At 37.7% G+C, this 21,162-nt stretch overlaps 1 protein-coding gene across 1 annotated transcript; it reads right to left on the bottom strand.

Annotated features, from left to right (window-relative positions):
• Positions 1-295: 295 nt before the first annotated feature.
• Positions 296-20,636, bottom strand: LOC129723687 (neuropeptide FF receptor 2-like). Its single transcript, XM_055678047.1, has 7 exons — positions 20,386-20,636; positions 3,770-3,874; positions 1,491-1,794; positions 935-1,434; positions 717-875; positions 526-650; positions 296-463 (listed from the first exon to the last, which is right to left on the bottom strand). The coding sequence occupies exons 2-7, from the start codon at positions 3,854-3,856 to the stop codon at positions 328-330; spliced, it is 1,311 nt and encodes a 436-aa protein (XP_055534022.1). The 5' UTR covers positions 3,857-3,874; positions 20,386-20,636; the 3' UTR covers positions 296-327.
• Positions 20,637-21,162: the final 526 nt, after the last annotated feature.

The raw sequence follows: 21,162 nt of genomic DNA, 5'->3' as shown, positions 1-21,162 counted from the left end.
TACTAGTATTTTTATAACAACAAAGTATCCCAATCGCCACGAAAGCTGCAACCGTTTGACCGGATGAAAGTGGCAACGAGAAAATCAACAGCCAGCTACAAATCCACACGAGGGAAAACGATGATCCCCCTGGTACTCGATAATACTGTGATAAGCTGTTAGGCGTAAGGTCTTTTTACTTCGGATACTATCTACGATAACTCACAAAGCGAATCCAAGAGAGGAAAGCATTCGACAGGCATAATTAATTATTACCGATAAAAGCGAATATTATCATTTTATTGCCACTTGTCAATAACGCACCACAGGTTGACTAAATCTTAGCTGCTAGTTGTTCGGTACCATTTCAGAGGATTTTGTGTTGTTCGCTGCAGGAGGATTATTTTGTTCACGCTGATTTGCAACACTGCGACGTTTGTCCTTATATCTTATGGTAGAGTTTAACCAGTTTGCAACAATGTATCTAATGATGATAGATGATGTTATTATAATGTAATAATAAAAATTGATTAAGAGTATTGTTACCTGTTTCTACTACCCCAATACATCCTATTTTCCTTATTCGTTTTACCACCTTCGCATGGTTCTCGAGGCCAAAGTGCTTTACGGGAGGTTGCCACGGGTTTTTCTTGCGGAGACTTTTCAGTATTCTAGAAATGTCATGGTTAAACTTATTAACTGTTCTGCTTCCATTTTCATAGTGTCAGTACACTTACTTCACTCAACCGCAAAAGAGTACCCAGAATCTTTGAACTCTTATAAGCTTTCCGGAACGTTCTGTTTGTCAAGCCATATATCACAGGATTCATGGCCGAATACAAGAATATGAACGCCATCTTAGCCAACCACCAGAGTAAAACAATATTATCGTTGACCTAAGAAAAAAAAAACTATACAACTTCAAAAAACAGCATTGAATCTGATCCCGGCGTACCTTGAACTTGTTGGAATCGTCTACATTTTTATAGTAAACCATAATCATTATCGTAAACGGAATCCGTACTACGACGAACGTCATCAGCACGACAAACAGTGTCTTCACAACTCGGCTTTTGAACCGGACAACCATCGGATGCTCCCGGTTTAGTGCCTCCTTTTCGTACCGATCCAGCTTGTACAAAATGGCGCTGTAGGTCACTACCATTACCCCCAGTGGCATCCACACCAACAGGACCACAATGTAGTCCCAGTAGATGGGCATAACTTCGTGGTTCTCGGAGCAGTAAGTTTCACGAAAATTGGCCCAGTTTCGTTCCCGGTAGTTGCGATAGATGGCCAGCGGTAAAGCGGCGGCAAATCCTAAAGCCCAGCATAGTACGATGGCAAGGATGACACAGTTCCGTGTCATTCTTGCTCTCGCTGGAAGCACTATGGCCGCTAACCGATCGTAGCTGACCACGCACAGCGCTAGAATCGATGTGATCAGCAGACCACCTGTTGAGGATTGAATTGTAATTTTTAAATTAAATATTAGTCAACTGATCAATTACCTTCGACAAATCCTTCTACCTTGCAGCCGATCTGACCCAGCACGTACCTCTGGTGGATGTCGTGCAGAAGAAACATCGGAGGGCACAGGACAAGGGTGACAAGATCGATTAAAGCAAGATTCGCGATCAGCAAATGGGTCGAAGTTCGCAGGGTACGATTCGAGAGAACGATTTCCAGCAGCGTGATGTTGCCCAGAATCCCGAACAACACAATCGGGATCAGCACCGTCAGCTTGATGATAATGTCTCTGTCCGGTATTTGGTCCCATACCTCGGTTGGATAGTCATACAGTGATGTGTCAATCTTTCGGTGAAGGATGGAAAAAAATACCATCATTGAACATGTTTGAAGAAATAACAAGTTTGCACCGTATCTAATTAGCTCCGATTTAATTTCTAACAATTTTAAAGAAAATTCACATAAGGGAACTGCTCCATTATTCATCTCATTAAGCCGATATTCACGAAGAATGCACGGATTAAACACCAAATTTTCACGAAATCATTAAACAAATAAACTAAATATGCTTACGTACTCTTATGGAATCGTTTAGCATTGTTAAAGCAAAGCAAAGCCGATTCGGAACTTGCCTTCTGTTTAACTAAACACAGACTTCGCAGCCAACCGTTAAGTGTACAGGACAATTGCGGGGCTAGCGCTACGATCCTACTGACAGTAACAGTCTCCCCCGAGTCAAGACTCGAACCTACGACGACTGACTTGTTAGGCCAGCATCGTACCTCGAGACCAGCTGGGGAGGCGTTTAGCATTGTATATTTAGTAAAATTAGCTAGATTTATCCTAAATTTTGTAAAACAAAACCATTTTTCACAACGCTTCCATATTCATCGCAAAACTTCACTGCTCAATAATTCATCTCACGACGCCCCTATATTCATCACACTGTTAATCATGAATGAAACACATTATCATGAATGAACGTAGCCGCAGCCCGTCGTAGTAGGTTACCTAGATATCCGCTGCAGTTGTTTACGTGCAAAACTGGTAACCTAGGTAACCACTACAGTGCTGTAAATTTATGTCAACTATGTCGGAGCAATTCAATATTTTCAGTATGATTTTTTCGTATTAACAGGAACTGATTTGGCAACTCTTGATTTTCTTCAACGCAGTGAAAACAGATGAGAATACATACAGTTGAAATTTAGGAATTGTAGAAATTCATCTCATATATTTCTGCTAATTCAAGCTTGTTTTTGGAAATTTGAGGTGAACGTTTCAAAGATTGAAGTATTCTTAGTGTAGTGAGTGATTTTGTTTAGTGATTGAAATAAAAAGTGGTCCGCTAGTGATGAAAAAAAACTTTGGTTGGCTGCAGAACGAGTCCCGTTGTAGCCGTATAGAACGATGCGCGGATTTTGTTTTCTGAGGTAGGTGATTGAATTTAATGAGTTTTCGAGTGCAGATGCCCGACTATAATATCAAATTTTGTGCTTTTAAGTGAGTTTTTTGGAATTATACTTTATGAGGAATCTAAAGTGAACTAAGAAGAATCCATTCCATGGATTAGCAGATTGGTTTAAGAAGAAGATATGCGTTTTTTCCTGTTTTCAATTGCGTTCACATGTTGAATGAGATGAATATACGGGCTGAGATGAATAATGGAGTAGTTCCCCTATTTTGAAGGTTTTACCTATTTTATTCGGTTTGTAACATATTGAAAGCATGAAGTTGATTGCTACACACCATTTCAATGCAAGGAAAATAAATGACTCGTTTCTGGTATTTTTTTATTAGGGTAGGGAGCATATTCTAAGCAGCTTTAGGAACCGCCTGTGTATTGAGACGAAATACTCGAAATGTGTTGGGTGAAATTCAAACAGAAGTATAACAATCTGTTCTCTATCTTTTTCTCTGTCAGAACTTGTTTTCAGGTTGTGAAACTGATAGCAAACTTCAACAATAATCAATCAAAGTTACCAATCGAAGGACACTATTCAAATCACTCCGAACCTATTTTAAGCAGTTTCCATCTATTTTGCAGGCATTTTTTCAGCACCCGCAGTGACTTCTGAATGGCTTCGATTGAGGTTTGTTCACAGATTTCTTTGTGATAAACGGTATTTCTGATATTCGTAAGACAGCTAGACAATCAAAGTTTTCGTTTCTATCATTGAAATTGTGGACATTGATCAAAACTCAGGAGTTAGAGGCCTGTTTTCTTCGACTGATTAAAATAGGCGCCACTGCTTAAGCCGTTCCCTGCCCTACGTTTAAATTTTATTTCTGAATAAATCTTTATTCTGCTACGACTTACCGGTACAGGGGATGACCACATTATTCTGGGCGACGGAATCAATTCTAACGGAGCATTTTCCGGCTGTAAATTAAATCCAGTTTTCATATTTTGTGTACGTTTGACCTGGAAAAGTAATAATTGGGTACAGTTACAAACCTCACTACACATAGTTTAATATTTTAGAACTGAATGAAATGTTTCTCTAGCCTAACTTTTGAAAGAAAATAAGTAATAGAATTTTGTTGAAAAAACGAATTCACTCTTTAAAAAAGAAAAAGAAAAGACAATGAGGAGTCAAATCGACACAGACTATCTTTCTGAAGTTAAGAGGATCTCTTATCAGTCGCTTCAGAGAAAGGTGGTTTTCCTCAATTTTTTCAAGGTGAAAAGAGCGACGCTGAGAAATATTTTTTTAGATTCAAATTTACCTTTTTGAAAACGCAAAAGATTATTTCTCTGTGTCGCTTTTTTCATTCGTAAAAAAACGACTTCCTCAAAATAAGATTGTTATCACGGTTGTGATTATAGACTGGCTATTGGAGAAAACGAAGGGCAACTCCTGTTGCCCTACCAGGAATTTGTGATATTCTTTCGTAAAAAAATCACAGGTATTCTTGGACGCGCGATCCAGTGACCGCTCGGAATCAGTTTTACTTAACAATTAAATTCTATGCTACATTGGAACTTACTGCTAGCTCTAGAGTGTATTCCGCGAGAGACAATTTCCCCTCGCGGAACCACTCCCTATGTCTGTTATGCTAATGGCCCTTCTCAGCCTTTGTTCGTTTTAGTACCTTAATTCGTGGGTTTAATCCTACTTAGTCTAATTCTACCGAGAGCGGTGAGCCGTGCGCTCAGCAACTCTGTCTTGTTTACAAACAATTGCCAGTAACTCACCCTCGCGATGCGGCGACGAGTTACCGGCCCATCAAGTACCGAACCGCGGGCTCTTGTTTTAATTAATTGTGCTTAAGGGGTGGCGGTTTTCGTCACCCAAGCCAAGCGGAAGACTTGGTTTCAACTGTAAGCCAGCTCTGACCTACTTCCATGCACAGCTGAAGGCTATGCCAACGTAGAAAGAATGCGGTAGGAAACCGGCTTCTTTCCGGGTTCTTAGTATGTCACCTAATGCGACGGAACCCTGTAGGCTTTTACAGGACGCGTGGGTGCCGTTACAAGAACACAAACATAATAAACCCCAGATGAGATAGTTATGAGACAACGAAATTGGAGAAGCACACAGAACAGCACCACCTAGGCTCTAATTCTTGATAAGCAGAACAAGAAGAAGGTTGGAATGTTGAATGAAAAATTCACATTAGTAAATCAAATATATTAGACGTTAGCATCCACTCAATAACGGAGTTTCAAAAATTGTTTGGAGAAAACAATAAACTATTGATTCACGATAGATACTAACAATACTAACGCTGATCTCCTTATGTTGCTGTTTACCAAGGAGGAAAACGCTTCATAGGATCCAAAAAAATAACGAAAATTATGTTCATTCACCCTTCTTGGTATGGTACACTCGAATTGACATGATTTGAAAACAAAAGTAATGTCTTTACTTACAATGGTCGACAGAAACAAAAAAAAATATTGCCCTAAGAAAGAAGTTGCTCCGAAAAGACTACAGACTTTTAACCATTCCTGTGAATTTTGGTGCCCCTAGTGTAGTTGTAGGTACCTGTAAAAAAACATTTTTCGATATAGAACTTTTTTCTATGGCACCATTACGAAAAAAGGGGATCTGGTGAAAATCTATGCCTGAAATTTGCAGGGACTAGAATACGAAATGAATAGATCTTTGACCAAATGTTATCTCAATCAGTAGTGTAGCGGTGCGGTTGGTGCGGTCCGCATCAGGCCAACCACTCAAAGGGGCCCCAAAATCTTGCGAACACCGAGCCGCTTATCATGCCCATCTTCTTGGTTTTTGGACTTCAATTCTAATTGAAATCAACGATACTCAAAAATACTTGCAGCAAAAGAGTCTGAATACAGTCAGGTTTTTTACGCGGTTTTTTTATACGCGGTTTTTAACGAGGTTTTTTTACGCGGATTTTTGAATTAACGCGTTTTTTTACGCGGATTTTTGAATTAACGCGTTTTTTTACGCGGATTTTTGAATTAACGCGTTTTTTACGCGGATTTTTGAATTAACGCGTTTTTTTTTCACGCGATACCGCGCTAATTCAAAAAAAATTTCACGAATTCAAAAAAATTCGGAAGAATTAACGTGGGTTGGAACCAGAAACGTTTAAGTGTTTATCTAGTAAGAGATTTAGTCCAAAAAATACTCTCCGCCCACCGAAAGATCCGGAATGACCGTCAAAGAGGACAATTTTAAATACTGGTTCTAGAGCGACTCGGGTTTTTTCTAAAGCCCTTCTTGCTGGACTACTTTACGCGGATTTAAAAAAAACGTGTTTTTTTTACGCGGATTTTTGAATTAACGCGGTTTTTTTACGCGGATTTTTGAATTAACGCGGTTTTTTACGAGGTACGTATCCCCCGCGTAAAAAAAAAACCTGACTGTACACAGAAGTGTGATAACAAGTTAATGACATTCTTTTGGATCCTGTTGCGGAGCTGGATCTAGAGAAGGCTTCAGGTAAAATCGATAGAGACGAATTCATTATTGAATAAAAACGGCTCAAAGACTACGTTTCGGTTTCAACAGGATTGAACAATATTCATCTAGGTAGATCAATAGAGCTTTGAATTTCATTCATAGGTATAATAGGTATGATCGCTTCGATACCAAACAAAGAAATCGCTCTCAGTTTTTTTTTTCGATGGAAATTAGTATTGCAGCTTGCGGAAGAAGTTTCTCTAAAATTGATCAAGACCTATTTGAAGTCAACGATGAGTAACTTGAGATCAACAAACCTTGCCATTTTATCAATCGAACGTGAAATCACTGATTCCTAGTGGGCACCGCTAACTGAAAATTTAGCGACGCTAATCGTCGATTCGCTAACTGGAAAATTTAGCTCTATAATCACTAAACGCTAAACGCTAAATCCCTTCTGGTGGAACTTTCGCTATTCGCTAATCTAGCGATAATTAATACATAGATTGTCATATGTTTATTGCTCATAAAAACAAACGAAAATAATTACTTTTGAGTTTTATTTACAATAAGAGGTTCAAAATTCATAAAACAGTCATACTTGAGAATTTTGTGAATATGAGGAGCAACAAAAGAGATTCTGCTTGTATGTAATACAAATGTTTTTGAAATCTAGATATGATCTGATTGAAGAAGGAGAACCGAAGTTGCGCTTGGCAATATGCAGATTTTTTTCGCATCCACCTTGAGGTTGTTCTCCAGAATGCACATGTAGCTTATACGATAACTAGAACCCCGTTCTAGAGTAAAAATCACAGGAGGGTTGTGTGCAAAGCCACGACCGCGAGGTTGAGATAGAATACTTTCTACTTACGGCTGCACATTAACCTACGGCCGGGCGAAACGGTTCACGCCGCTTTTCGCGTTTAGCCTGGCAGAGGCCTAATGTGCACGGCCAACACAATAGAAAGGTGTTTTCACATTGAAAATTAGACACGGTTTTACTGGAGTAAGTGTTGGCAAATGCATCTACCGCTAATACCGCCGCTATCGTACGAAAGCGCCTCGTTTCATGTGGGGAATAATATCAACAACGAAAAATGACGCGCGTCTAAGCACACCCGAACTGTTTCGCCATGCCGCTTCCATTTACTTCCTTATAACATCCGCCTCATGGATGTACCGGATGCACCTACCGCTGAGGCTGTTACCATACTGCTACTGGTACCCAAAACTATTAACTCTTCAAATTAAGTGTTTTATTTGTCCTCAAAAGAACAATTGTTCAATTCCATATCGGATATAATGCAATCGCAGCTCTGTGATATTACCGACAGTAATATTCTTCTGAACAAAATGATCCAACTTTTCCATTAGAGGAAGTGCCGGCTGATGTACGGCAAAAATCTCGCCCGATCGCTCGCGTTGGCGTTCGTTCTCAAGCAGAGGCCTGAGTGACCAACCACAGGGCAAGTGATTTGTTTAATTTGAAGGCAGCCACAGGCGCAACCCGCTGATAAATTCTGTTACCGCTGAGTGCTGATATCTGCTGCTGCTGCTGTCAACGTTGTGGACGGTCCATCCAGCTCACCTTTCGACTAATGAATGTAGCTAGTTTTCCCAGAAACACTCTTTTATAGCCGAAGGGTGCTACGAAATAGACCACGCCCTATTAGTTCAGTTGTTCCATTCCCTAATGTTCTTCAGACAAATTATTCCACAATTCGCATTTGATTTTTGTATCCAGCGAATAAACACCGATGGTGCTCTCACACACGCAACGGTTTTAACCCGTATCTTATTGCGGTTTGTAACACCAAGCGATTTCGTTTGCTCGCTGTTGCGTGTTGCATCATGTTGCAACCTGGCAGCTGGGAGACGACGAAATTCTGTTTATGCTGATTGATTGAATCGACTTCATATTAGCTCTGCATAGTCGAACTAACTGCTTTTGTGAATGCGTTCTACAGTGGGGGGTTTACTAAATAAAGTGGAAATTAGACAACTACAACAGAATTTGATTACATCCCGCACAGAATGTCTGCTTGTGTTGATGCCAGAAAATTATTAACCTTCAATTATTTTTTTATTTGCCTTGAAAAAAGCATGTTGCGGTTCAAAATCGGTTGCTAATTACAACCTTTGAGCTGCCCTAACATTGGGGGAGTTAAGATACACGGACAACATGCACTGTGGAAGCTATATCACATTCAGTAAATTAGACGGGTGCGACAAATTAAAATTGCTAGGATGCAACACAGAATGCTTGCTTGCGTTGACAAAAATTATTAACTTCCAATGACTTGTTTATTTGCCTTGAAAAAGGCATTTTGATTTCCGAAATTGGATTTCCTGATGACAATCTTCATGCTGCCCCAACACGGGTGGAATAATGGCTGTCTGGCGACACACGCTGAGAAAAACCGCGCTGCTCCTGAGACGTGGTGACCAACCACAGGGCTAGTGCTGCTGCTAAGGAAGGACGACTGCTGTTGTCGCTGTCTAGAACTATTATGAGCGGCTCCGGCTGAAACAGGCTCTTATATAGGCCAAATAGCATGTTTTCAATGTTTTGAATTTTTCGTTTTGACAAGGCTTGACTATTTTCAATAGTACAATAGTGTGAATAGTAAAATTACAATTATCTTATTTTGGGAAGAATCTTAGAAGATTTTCCAATCTATTGCTGCAAGAACGAAGGAAATCCATCGAATACTAACCGATTTATTAGCATTTGAAATTGGACATATTTTTCACTTTTTTCGGTTTTAGATTTTCATTTCACATCCCTATGTAGCCAAACTTCCTGAGAGAAGTATTCTACTTCAAAAAACTGACTTGCACTTGTGTCGTGAAGGAAGGAATTCTGAACACTTAAAATTTATTGCCGGGTCCCGGTAATTCTTGCCGAGAACGGCACCACTGAGTGCTCGGTTGAAAAATTAATGACAGCTGTCGTATTTTTTCGTAAATCTCGGCTCAATCTAACTGAAATTTCGGCACAAAATAATACCGAGCTATCACTACCGAGATAACGGATATTTGGTGCCGAAATTTCAGTTAGGTGAACCGAGATTTACAGAAAAATGTGACAGCTGTCATTGATTTTTTCACTGAACATTCAGTGGTGCCGTTCTCGGCAAAAACTACCGAGACCCGGCAATAAATTTAAGTGTCTAGGCGGTATCCATGAATTACGTAACGCTCATAGGGGGAAGGGGGGGGGGTTTCCTTGAGCGTTACGATTTGTTACACAGGGGTGGGGGGGAGATAAGTTCAGTGTTACGCAACGAAAAATCTCTGGAGAGATTCTCCAAAAACGAGCATTTTTATCAAGGAAATCCCTTTGCAGCGTTACGTAATTTTTATGGGGGGTAGATGTTGGCGTTACGTTTCGTTACATATGGGGGGTGGGGGTCCAAAAATCGAATTTTTTGCGTTGCGTAGTTTATGGATGTCGCCCTAGACAATTATCACAATTAAATTTGTTCGTATAAAACAATTGTTTCAAAAGTAACTTTTGCAGTAAGGTGGGTTCATCATTTGAAGCAACTTATGTACGCCATCAGCGACTCACAAGTCTTGAAAGTAGTTTTTTTTGTCGCTTCTCTACAAAATTAACGAATTCGCGATGAGCGATTCGAAGGCCAAAATTTTAGCGACGCTAACAGTCCGCTTATCAGCTCAAAAATCAGCGAAAACGCTAAACCGCTAACTGAATTTCAGCGCCGCTAATTAGCCATTAGCGAATTAGCGGAATGATGCCCACCACTGCTGATTCCATTGATTTTAAATCTGTAATTTCTGATTTTACCAATCAAAAAGCACGGGAAGTAGGTATCTAAATTACCCGAAGAAGAACTAAACAAACTATGGGTCTAAGAAAGTAAAATTTTTATATTTAATTATTTATTGCATTTTAAATTCAATTTGTTTTTAATTACAGGTCAGATTAATAATAGTTTATCCGATCATGATTTGTTTATTCTTGATTCGATCATTCGTAGAAAATAATTCGAAAGCCCGGAAATGAAAAAAAAAAAAGAGGAAAATTTTAGAACAATGAACAAATTCATCTAGAAGTTCCATTAAGTCTTATTGCTCAACAAAAAATCTTATCTAAAACTTCATTACCTGTCATAAGCACCGGTTTTGAGTGAAAGGCAAAATCGAATATGTACGCTAAGAATAAAATATTCTTCACAAAACAGTGAGTTTTCCAAAAACGCAGGAACGCTTGAGAAGCTACAATATTTCATTATTCCTCCTGTTTCAGCTCTAGGGCAAAACCTGCGTTGACCACTGCACAGTGGTCCACTCTAGAGCAAATCACAGTCAAAACCTCAAACTCATTTTTGAACGATTAGTATTGATGAATAACGGTTTTTTAACCCCCTTAACTTATTCCATATTAAATGAGACTTCAAATATGTAATATTTCCGGTTTTTATTTATGAATTATTTGTTATTTTTGTCCATTTTCCAACGCAGGAACGCTTGAGAAGCTACAATATTTCATTATTCCTCCTGTTTCAGCTCTAGGGCGAAACCTGCGTTGACCACTGCACAGTGGTCCACTCTAGAGCAAATCACAGTCAAAACCTCAAACTCATTTTTGAACGATTAGTATTGATGAATAACGGTTTTTTAACCCCCTTAACTTATTCCATATTAAATGAGACTTCAAATATGTAATATTTCCGGTTTTTATTTATGAATTATTTGTTATTTTTGTCCATTTTCCATTTGGTTTTTCCTAATATTTCGGTAACCACTTGGCCGATTCAACACCATTATTTATTTATTTATTTATTTATTTGTTTACAAACATTGTAGTGTAAGGAAAAACCTTTTAATTTACTACAATTCGAAATGTTATAGTAGAATAACTTAAGTTTCTGATGGTAACGAATATTTCTTAGGTATTATTTTATTAACTTCTCCCATTATTGAACCATGCTGTACATTCACGACGGAATCCATTTAAGAACCGAATATTTTTGAGCTCAGAAGGTAGCAGATTCCAAAAAACAATGCCCTGCACAAACAGAGTATTTTTATAATGTGATGTTCGAAATATAGGAAGTAAAAAGCTTCTGGTACGACTGCTTTGTAAGGAATGAATTTTTTCTCTTAAGTATGGAGGTGATGAAGTGTTTATAATTTTAAATAACATTAAACATGATCGTAACTTAAAAAAGTCATGAAATCTACAACCAATTAATTCCTGTTGGAGATGAGATACTCTAGAGAACCTCGACAATCCAAAAACAAAGCGAACACAACAATTTAGTGCAATACGTAACCTTTCCAACGCTGAAGCTGAAGCATTTAATAGAAAAACATCACCATACAAAAAGTGAGGCAAGATAAGAGCTTTAAATAGCTTCAGTTTTATAGCAGTTGACAGAGTACTTGAGGACAGTTTTAGAACCCTAAGTCCATTATAAATTTTGGCACACTGACTACTTATATGACTCTCCCAATTAAAATCATTTTGCACCATGAAGCCAAGAATAGACACTTCAGGAAGATATTCTATGACATCGTTACCTAAGATAATTGCAGGAAGATTGCTAATATTACGATTTCGGGAGATTAGCATGACCTTAGTTTTTGAAGGATTTATTGGTAAAAGATTGCTATCGGACCATGCGAGAATTCGTGACAAATCATCATTAATGAGATCTGCCATCGAAGCCAAAGAAAGGTCACGTGAATAAAAATAAATTTGAACGTCATCGGCAAACATATGTACCTTACAGTTTTTCAAGATACTGGGCAAATCATTGATAAACATAGAGAAAAGCAGTGGCCCAAGGATTGATCCTTGCGGCACACCTGACAAAATTTCAATTTGGTTTGAGAAGCAACTATCCGTAGTAACTACCTGAGATCGTGATGTCAAATATGATTGTATAAGCTGCACAGCGGCTCTATTGAACATGAACTGGGTTGACAATTTCTTTAGAAGCTTAACGTGAGAAACCCTGTCAAAAGCCTTAGAAAAATCTACAAGCAGCAGGAATGCTATAGCTTTTTTGTCAATAGCAGCATGAATATCATCATGTACCTTAAGGAAGGCGGTTGTAGTACTATAGCCTCTGCGAAAACCGGATTGCTCAGTACACATCAACCTTAAGTCATGTATGAAATCATTAATTTGAAGCTTCAAAATTTTTTCAAAAACTTTGGAAAGCGCACACAGTATGCTTATTGGACGTAAGTTGTTAACTGCATTACTTCTGGCATTTTTGCGTATAGGAATAACTTTGGTTAACTTCCAGGCCCGGGGGAATTTTGAGGTGGATATAATCATATTAAAAATCTTAGTTACTCTTGGCAAAACTTGGGGCAAAATCAGGCGTATGAATTTAATCGGAACATCATCGAGACCAATAGCATCAGATTTTATTGAAGATATAGCCAATATCACATCATTTTCGTCCACAGAAGAAAACTTAAAACCATTTTCGTTCAATGTAGGCACCGGAAAAACACTCCCATCACGTGTAAAGTTCGATGCAAAGTATTCGTTGATTTCGTCATTCGAGAGGTTTAATCGATTATCCAAAGCCGAAGTTGGTACAGCATTAGTAGCTTTCAACCTATTCCAAAGCTGCTTGTTATTATTTGAAGAATCTATTCTAATGGAAACATAGTTAGATTTAGCCCCATTTATTAAATGAGTAACCTTATTACGTAATCTTTTATATTGAGCGTGATTCTCATCAGTTCTGCTCGAGATCCAGAGCTTATACGCTAAATTTCTATCAATAATTGCATTTGAAATGTCTCTATTGAACCACGGATTTTTCCTGGGTTTACTATAACGGATTGGTACAAAAGTTTCATGTAGGTCGGAGATTATACTGTTAAAAAGATCAACCGCAATATCTGGATCATCTATACTATCAAATTGTGACCAATCAACGAGATTGATAGCACTCAACAGACTTTGCATGTTTACATTATTATAATCATGGTATGCACGTGTATCTGCACATCGAGAGCGAGATATTTCAATAGACGAAAAGACGATATCATGATTCGAAAAGACTGGAGATGATACTTGATGAACATTATTCATAAACTGTACATTAGATGTGAAAAATAAATCTATCTGGGAAGAACCGTTGGAATGGAAGTGAGTAGGTTCCGTATTTATGCAAGTTAATCCATAGCTATCAGTGACACTCTTCAGTCTAGTCGTTTTGTTACAAATTTTTCTCCAATCGGTATTGAAGTCGCCAACGGATACAGTGTTATGATAATCCAATGAGTACTCTGTCAATTTGTCGGATAATAGGTCTGCGCAGTCCGAACAAGGAGGGTTATAGAAAGTTCCTAAAAGAAATTTATTGTGGTTGTAGTTTACTTCAAGTAACACATACTCGGTGATATTTGAATATTGGGCTCCTGCTAGAAGCTCGGATGATGATAATAATTTACATCTAATGTCATTTTTGTAGTAAATACAAATACCACCACCACGGCAATATTTTCTATCGTTGCGTATCATATTGTAACCATCAACCTCTATCAACTTATTTGGTATATCTTCTGTAAGCCAAGTTTCGGTAACACAAATAATGTCTATTTTACTGTCAGAGAAACATACTTTAAATTCATCAAATTTGGTAAGCTGTCGTGCACACAAGCTTTGAACATTAACATGACAAACGTTGAGTTTGTTTGAATTCAACACACTGTTCATCACGGCACGAGGGATGATTGAATCTACCCTGTTTGACCGGACATTTCCTTGGTTAGCTAGCATTTGAAGAAATCGTAATTCGGCAGAGAAAAGTATGTACAGCATGGGACAATTTGAGTAATTTAGAATTAGATTTGAATAGTGAACGAAATTTCAATATCTTGCAATGCATTTTCATACAAATATTCCTTAGCAAATTTTCGTGACTCATACGGAGTATAGATATAATTGAGTTTGATCACCATCAGCAGCAACGAACAGCACCAACCTTGACCAGCAGTAGCAGCAGCAGCAACACCAACTCCAACAACAACCGTAGTTCCTCTTCTCCAGTTTAACGGGCGACACGTATTTCAACTGTTCCATTTATGATTATAACTTTCAGGAGGGAAGAAAACAAGGATATCGAAGGAAGGCAATCACGGAATTAACTGGGAAGGAAATCGAAGAGCAAATGGAAGGGTATAAATAGTATGAACTTCTAGGAGGGGAATAATTCAAGGAGAAAAACAGGAGCGGAAACATGGATTTGTATCGGAAGGAAAAATATAAAAATATCGATAGGGAAAGGGTATTATTTCGGTAGCAAGTCCAAACGATGAACGGGTACGGCCTCGGCATCCATTGCAGTCTTTACGTAAACACTTCCATTAACCGTCAGACGAACGGATTTTTAGTCTTCTTGAACCCTTTGGTTTGCAATCTGAAATCGGCTTAACTATTCCGGAAATATGACCAAAATAGTGCCAAAATATTTACATAATATACATAGAACTACCCAAAAATGGTCAAAACTCATCATAGGACCACTCAAATAATTCGGAATTATAAAGTTAGATTTATTGTAACCACATAATGTGTCTAGGTAGTTACTCACCAGATACGCCCCGGTGTTCAGTTTTTTTAACTAAACCGAATTCCGTCATGCGACCCTTCTTTTCCTGGATTCCCCTGGAGAGTTAGTTCTCCAACATAAACCTAATCAGTTACTCAAAATGAAATTCTGTAGGGGTGCTTCAAGCAGGTTTTTATCAGATATCTCAAGAAATTGAACATTGAACGAATTTCGAAATAAAAGCTATAAATCTATTTATTCTCCAGTATAATATTGATATTTACTAAGATGTATTACACAATTAAAATAACATATGCGAGATTTAAAGCAAAATAAAGGAAAATTAATAATCTGAAACAATTTCACACTTAAAGATTCTGTTCTCCACGTTGTTTTTATTCGAAACAGCCGTTTATGGAGCACGAGTTCCTAATACCCACGAGTAGCTACTACGATTCCGTAAAGCGCATGAACCTGATACGCTATCAGAAAAACTTGTACAAAAATATGTTATTGTTCTCTTAAATTGGAGAAAAAGCTAATTATCGCTAGTTTTCGCTAAATCGAACCTTCACCTTTTGGATGCTTATGAATTTACCTTTAAAATGAAACCTATTGTATACCGGGCTATCGTGGGCAACTATAGTTTCAAGGCATTTTTAACCCGAAATATGTTTATAAGACAACAATTAAACACAATGCACAAACCGCTAGATGTTTGGAAGTTTCTGAAATCAATAGGAGTATGACATATGTGAACAGTTTCTCAGAAGACGTCACTCATGTACATTAGAGATGGTCGGGTTTGATGTTTTTCAAACCCGTACCCGACCCGAACCCGATTTTTTTTTCGGTCAAAACCTGAACCCGACCCGAACCCGAAACTTTTTTATTCGTTCAAACCCGAACCCGACCCGAACCCGAAAATTTTATTTCATTGAAACCCGAACCCGACCCGAACCCGAAACTGTGAAACCCGAATCCGAGATTTCATAGATTTTATAATCGGGTCTCGGGTTTTAATACCCAAACCCGACATTTTTAAACCCGAACCCGACCTGAACCCGAAAATTTTTTTTTCACGAAACCCGAACCCGACCCGTACCCGACACTTTTAAAAATTTTCAAACCCGAAACCCGACCATCTCTAATGTACATACATCCTGTCAACTTACAGGATGGTCTCACGTTATGTAGTGCATAGTTTGGAAAAAGTGACAGAACTGTGTGAAGGCGAATAATAAGAGCATTCAGAGTACAATATTTCCAGCTATTTCATTCTATTCTATCCCTCATACAGCATGCTCTGACAAAAACTTTTTACCGCGCCGATAGCGGTGTGAATCTCTCGTTCGTTCAAATATTGTTGATTGCGAAAAATTTTCTCGCGAAAAATTCTTATAGAAGTGCGCGGGTACGTCCAATCGCGGTAATATCTTCTACAAAAAGTGCGGAAATTGGATTTGCGCACTTTTTGTAGAAGAAACCAACATGATTGGTTATAACCGCGCACTTCTACGGCGTTTTTCATGCATCTTGCGAGATAAATTCTCCCGCAATCGATAATATCAATTACTTTGCGCTTGCTTGACTGAAGTCTCAGTTCAAAATTCTATCAATTCGCTGGATTGATAGTGATTTTCCAATTCCTGGTGCTGAAAGAACTATTAGCCATTGGTTTCTCGTAAAATGGTTTTATAGTAACACTAATTTAAAGAATCATGCTTCATCCTGTAGAGCACCCAATGCTTGCTGTAGCCTGACGAAACTAAATAGGCGCTAAAAGTTTGATATCATTCATTACTTTCTTAAACGAATGAATGGCAAAGCATGACAAAAAGTAACACCAGCCGAATCAGTTATACGTAAATTTGGGAGTAAGGGTAACTAGATTCAATACAGTATCACTGCAAATGGTGAGAGTAAGTGCACAGTTAGTTTCATTTTAGGTGTATTCTAAGCATTGAATGTGAGATTTCGGAGCTCTGGTGCATACAGTGTTTATCCCCGAAAAACACGATGTTTGTCCATTCCAAAAACTGTAAGAAAATGAAAACTCAACGGATTACACTCAAACTTTGGATTCTTGTCCCATATAATTTGACAGATTGGTTCACTTTGACTTTTGAGGCTTAAGCTGCCCTTGGACCACTGGGCACTGGTCGACAAAAGCGAAAAAAAAACGCTCGCAAGCTCAAACTGGAATAAATAAAAGATTACAGCTTTTCATTACTTCCTGCGAATTTTGGTGCCCCTACCCAGCAAACCAGACGTAGAATAACGATATTAATTTTATATCGCTCTAATGTGCATATCGAGTTGAATTTACTAGGTATTTAGATATAGCCTGCGAAGTTATATGAAAACGTAACCAATTTTTTTCCAATGTAGGTACGTATATACCTCCAGATTTGTTACACATTTTCGGATTTCATGCATTTGAGTTAAGCGCAAGTAATGAGAACCAAAATGTTTTCTGGTTAGCCACCTCAGAAGTCGAGTTTTCAAGCACTCAATGAAATTTTCCCTTAAGATGCGGTACGACCAACCGTGTAAAAAATGACCCCAATGTACACCAAAATTCACAAGAACGGTTGAGAAGCTATAATCTTTGATTTGTTTTCCAGTTTATTATTCGGGTATTTTTTTTTTTTTTTTGTAATGGATCTGCGATACTTTTCAAATCTGTTCTAAAACAAACATTGCAGAGAAAAATTATACTGTTTTTCTATCAACTGGATCATGTATTATGTCGACAATAAAAACCATTTTCTAACTAACCATTTTTAAACAAAGTTATGGTAAATAAACAACACGTACTATCATAAATTTTGCACATTATCTAAAAAAATGTATGCTTACAATAACGAAAAAAAGTGATGTTGTCTCAAAATTTCAGGCTTTGTTTTGCTCATCTTCATCTCAAAGAGAAAGAGTTTTCTTCCCTCTTAACAACTGCGAGCTTACATTCAATGTGCATCACACCCAGGGATGCCACATGTACAGATTAATCTGTATTTTACAGATTTTTGGCCAAAGAAACGGTACAGAATCTGCATATACAGATATACAGATTTTCGTCGAAAAGTACAGATTTACAGATTTTTCGAAATTGACATTCATTTTTAAAAAACAATCCAAATTTTATTTCATTGAATATTGAGCAAATTGAACATATTTTCAACTCCTCACACGTTTTAAGCTAAAAATTTGGTTTCTGTACCATAAAAACTCAAAAAATACAAAGTTCTTTGTGTTTAAACAACACAGATTTTTTTCTACAGATATTTTTGTTCCAGATACAGATGTTCAGATTTTTTCAAGGGAAAACACAGATTTAAATGTGGCAACCCTGATCACACCACTGCTGTAGAGAGAGCGCAGAGTAATAGTTTCTCTGACGAAAAAACGCTCCTAATTTGACGGAGCATCCGCGCACGCAAGAAAAATGAAATAAATTGCTCGGCGACCAACTGAGCATTGCGTTACCGTTCTCATCGCTCTGGGGTGCGGCAAAAACAGTATAAAATCGAACTTTCTGCAGAATACGCACCCATGGTGAGTTGTGAATCTTCCTATAATATTAAATTCGAAAACGGTTAGGATGTGGCTTCAATATGAACCTAAATGTTTTGATATTTGGCTAACTTCTCTTCTAGTGAAGGAGAAGCTAACGAAAACTACTCCCTCTTAAACTGAGAGAGCAAATAAAGGTTTATCCCTAACACGTGATGATAAAGAGTGAAAAGGAACTCTGCGACTGAAATACTCTACGCCTAAATGTGGATAATTACTCACTCTGTGTGAGAGAAAGTCTAGTTCTCCAAGGGGTTTGGCAGGTAGAAAAGGAAATTTGGGCAAAAATCAAGAGAACGGAAGAAGCCTGCAAAATTTCACAACAGTTATCTCTGTCCTAATGGCCACTGCACGCCGTGTCAGAATCGACTTATTATGCAACTTCAACGCACCTCGGATTTTTCTTCACCAAAAGTTAGTTTAGGGTCCAAGCTTTCAAATGAAAGTGGTTTTAAAATATTCTATCGGGGAAAACTAAAATAAAACGAGTTGAATGGTGAATTTTTTCCTAATGTTCCGATAATTTTTGCCCATTTATGGAGACGCTAGGTTTATTGAAACTCATGATAACGTTATAAAAAATTTGTGTGTGTGAGAGAGATAGAGAGAGGGAGAAAGAGGGAGAAAGAAATAAAGAAAGAAAGAAAGAAAGATATAAAAAGGGCACTCGTTCGCTAAAACTTGCAATGATTGTTTAGTTCCAATTGGACCTGAAAAAGTGCATAAATGCAACGAAAATACACAGTTACAAAACCTTTCGATACTGGCTGGGAGTCCTCAACATCATGTGGTTTCGAAGACCATTCGAAACAAGTTAACAAATGATCGATGGTAAGTTTCACTAATTTGAGGGGAAAACCTAAACGTACACGGAAAAAAGTTCAAGTCAATTAAGGCAACTTAATTGTCTATCTGAAAAACATATTTTGAATAAATAAAAGGAAACTGAAATGACCTTTTATCAAATTCTAATAAAATTTTGGTTTCTATTATTTTTTTAGAATCTCGAATTCTATTCCGCCAATACTTTTCGATAAAAGTTCAGACTCAAACTCATGTTTTCTTTATCTCACAGTCACTTCTTTATTTCTAAAAATATGCAAAGTTGCTTTGGGTGGTAAAGCCTACACACTCATGAAGGTTTATTGAATTTTGATAGGGTGCTGCCAATGTCTGATCGAGCTAGCACGAAATCCTTCCCAACTTTTGTTCGAATTTCGCACAACAAATTTGTGAATCGCGTAATGCAAAATTTATACAATGAATACATTGACATAGATCGAAACCAGAATATATATCATATCCAAAAAAATTTTTGCAAATAAGCAGTTTGGTTTTCGTTACTTAAAGTAACTAATATGATTCGAACTAATAAATTTGAATTGATAGCTTAAATGTCTAATTTCAATTTTCTTCTTTGCATCGCAAAAATCATACAAAGTTACTTGACTGATCGCTCTCTTCAGGATATCTACTTAAATGTTAAATCTGAGATAGCCTGTTATCTTGAACACAATATTTTATAATATTTTCACTTTTGATCTCCATGATTTCCCGCTATGATGTGACAAATCTTAGTTTTGTAATGATACAAGCCATTCCGTAGAAGAAAAACCCTTCGTGTCATATAGAGTCAGCTGCAAAAAAGTCCAGATATATTTTCTTCATTTTATTTTGATTGTTACATACAGTGCCGGTTTATCACGCATCATATAACAAATCGAATTTGGAATTTGATAGCAGAATTAATTTTTCATATATCTGATTGTAGGTACTCAGAGAAACATCAACGTCTTCGTAAATTCCACATCAATTTATTGAAATAGTAGAATGATCGTTCACTGAACTTCTTCAAACATCCAATTTTATTTGATTCAATATCCCTACAGTATCAATAAATCAATAAATGACGCCAATATTATCTTTACCTCCGAATTATGCGCTCTACCAAATGAAGTCCAATCAACATGCCATAAATTCCAAATCTGTCTCTGATAACACTACTGGTATCACTGGATTTCGGCAAATAATAATCGTTATTCACACTTTAAGTTGTGCCGATTGAACTACGCAGAAAATGGTAGCACTTGGGGTAGTTTTTCCGGACCGCTTGTTTGATGCAAAATTATGAAATACAAGTCACTCGGTTTTAAAGACGTATAAAAATGCGACTACTTCTCCGGCTAGAACAGTGGAAATGAACTTACCAAAAAAATCGATCACTGGCGCTACCAACAAAGTCGGACGCTTATATTTTTAGACCATTTCGGGAAAATAAAATAATCTCTTTTTTCTCACGTGTTTGTTTATTTTTCCCGCCCGCCGCCGAAATTCAGCAGGTTCCTGTTTACTTAAGCGAATGATTCAGCACACCTCCTTCGGGTTTGCCATTTTCACTTTCGCTTTCTCGATCTCACTCGATTATGCGGGGGCATTCCTGTATTGAAGGAAGTTTGTTTTTACTCTGACTTACTGGTTGTTACGATTTCCTGAGTTCGGTCATAACACAAAGCAACAATCACCGGACGGCCGTGTTTAATTCACAGAACCGAGCTGAAGTTATTCAATTTTACGACTGCCTACAGAACCGAACAGTTTGCCTTCTGTTATTCGGTAGTTAATTTACTACATACTACAAGCATAAGAAAAAAATATTCCGGCTAATTGATTCATGATAGTTCAGAGGAACATCTGCGTTGGAGAGT

The sequence above is a fragment of the Wyeomyia smithii genome, chromosome 2 (genome assembly GCF_029784165.1).
Source record: "Wyeomyia smithii strain HCP4-BCI-WySm-NY-G18 chromosome 2, ASM2978416v1, whole genome shotgun sequence".
Lineage (NCBI taxonomy): Eukaryota > Metazoa > Arthropoda > Insecta > Diptera > Culicidae > Wyeomyia > Wyeomyia smithii.
Note: the sequence above shows the minus strand (reverse complement) of the source record. Positions and strands in the feature narration are given on the sequence as shown.

Bases quoted from the DNA above. Each gene is read 5' to 3' on its own strand.
- LOC129723687 (XM_055678047.1), bottom strand. From the start codon at position 3,856: ATGAAAACTGGATTTAATTTACAGCCGGAAAATGCTCCGTTAGAATTG. The intron at 1,795-3,769 runs GTAAGTCGTAGC...CTTCACCGAAAG, and splicing joins TGTGGTCATCCCCTGTACCG to ATTGACACATCACTGTATGA. The intron at 1,435-1,490 runs GTAATTGATCAG...AATCCTCAACAG, and splicing joins GGTAGAAGGATTTGTCGAAG to GTGGTCTGCTGATCACATCG.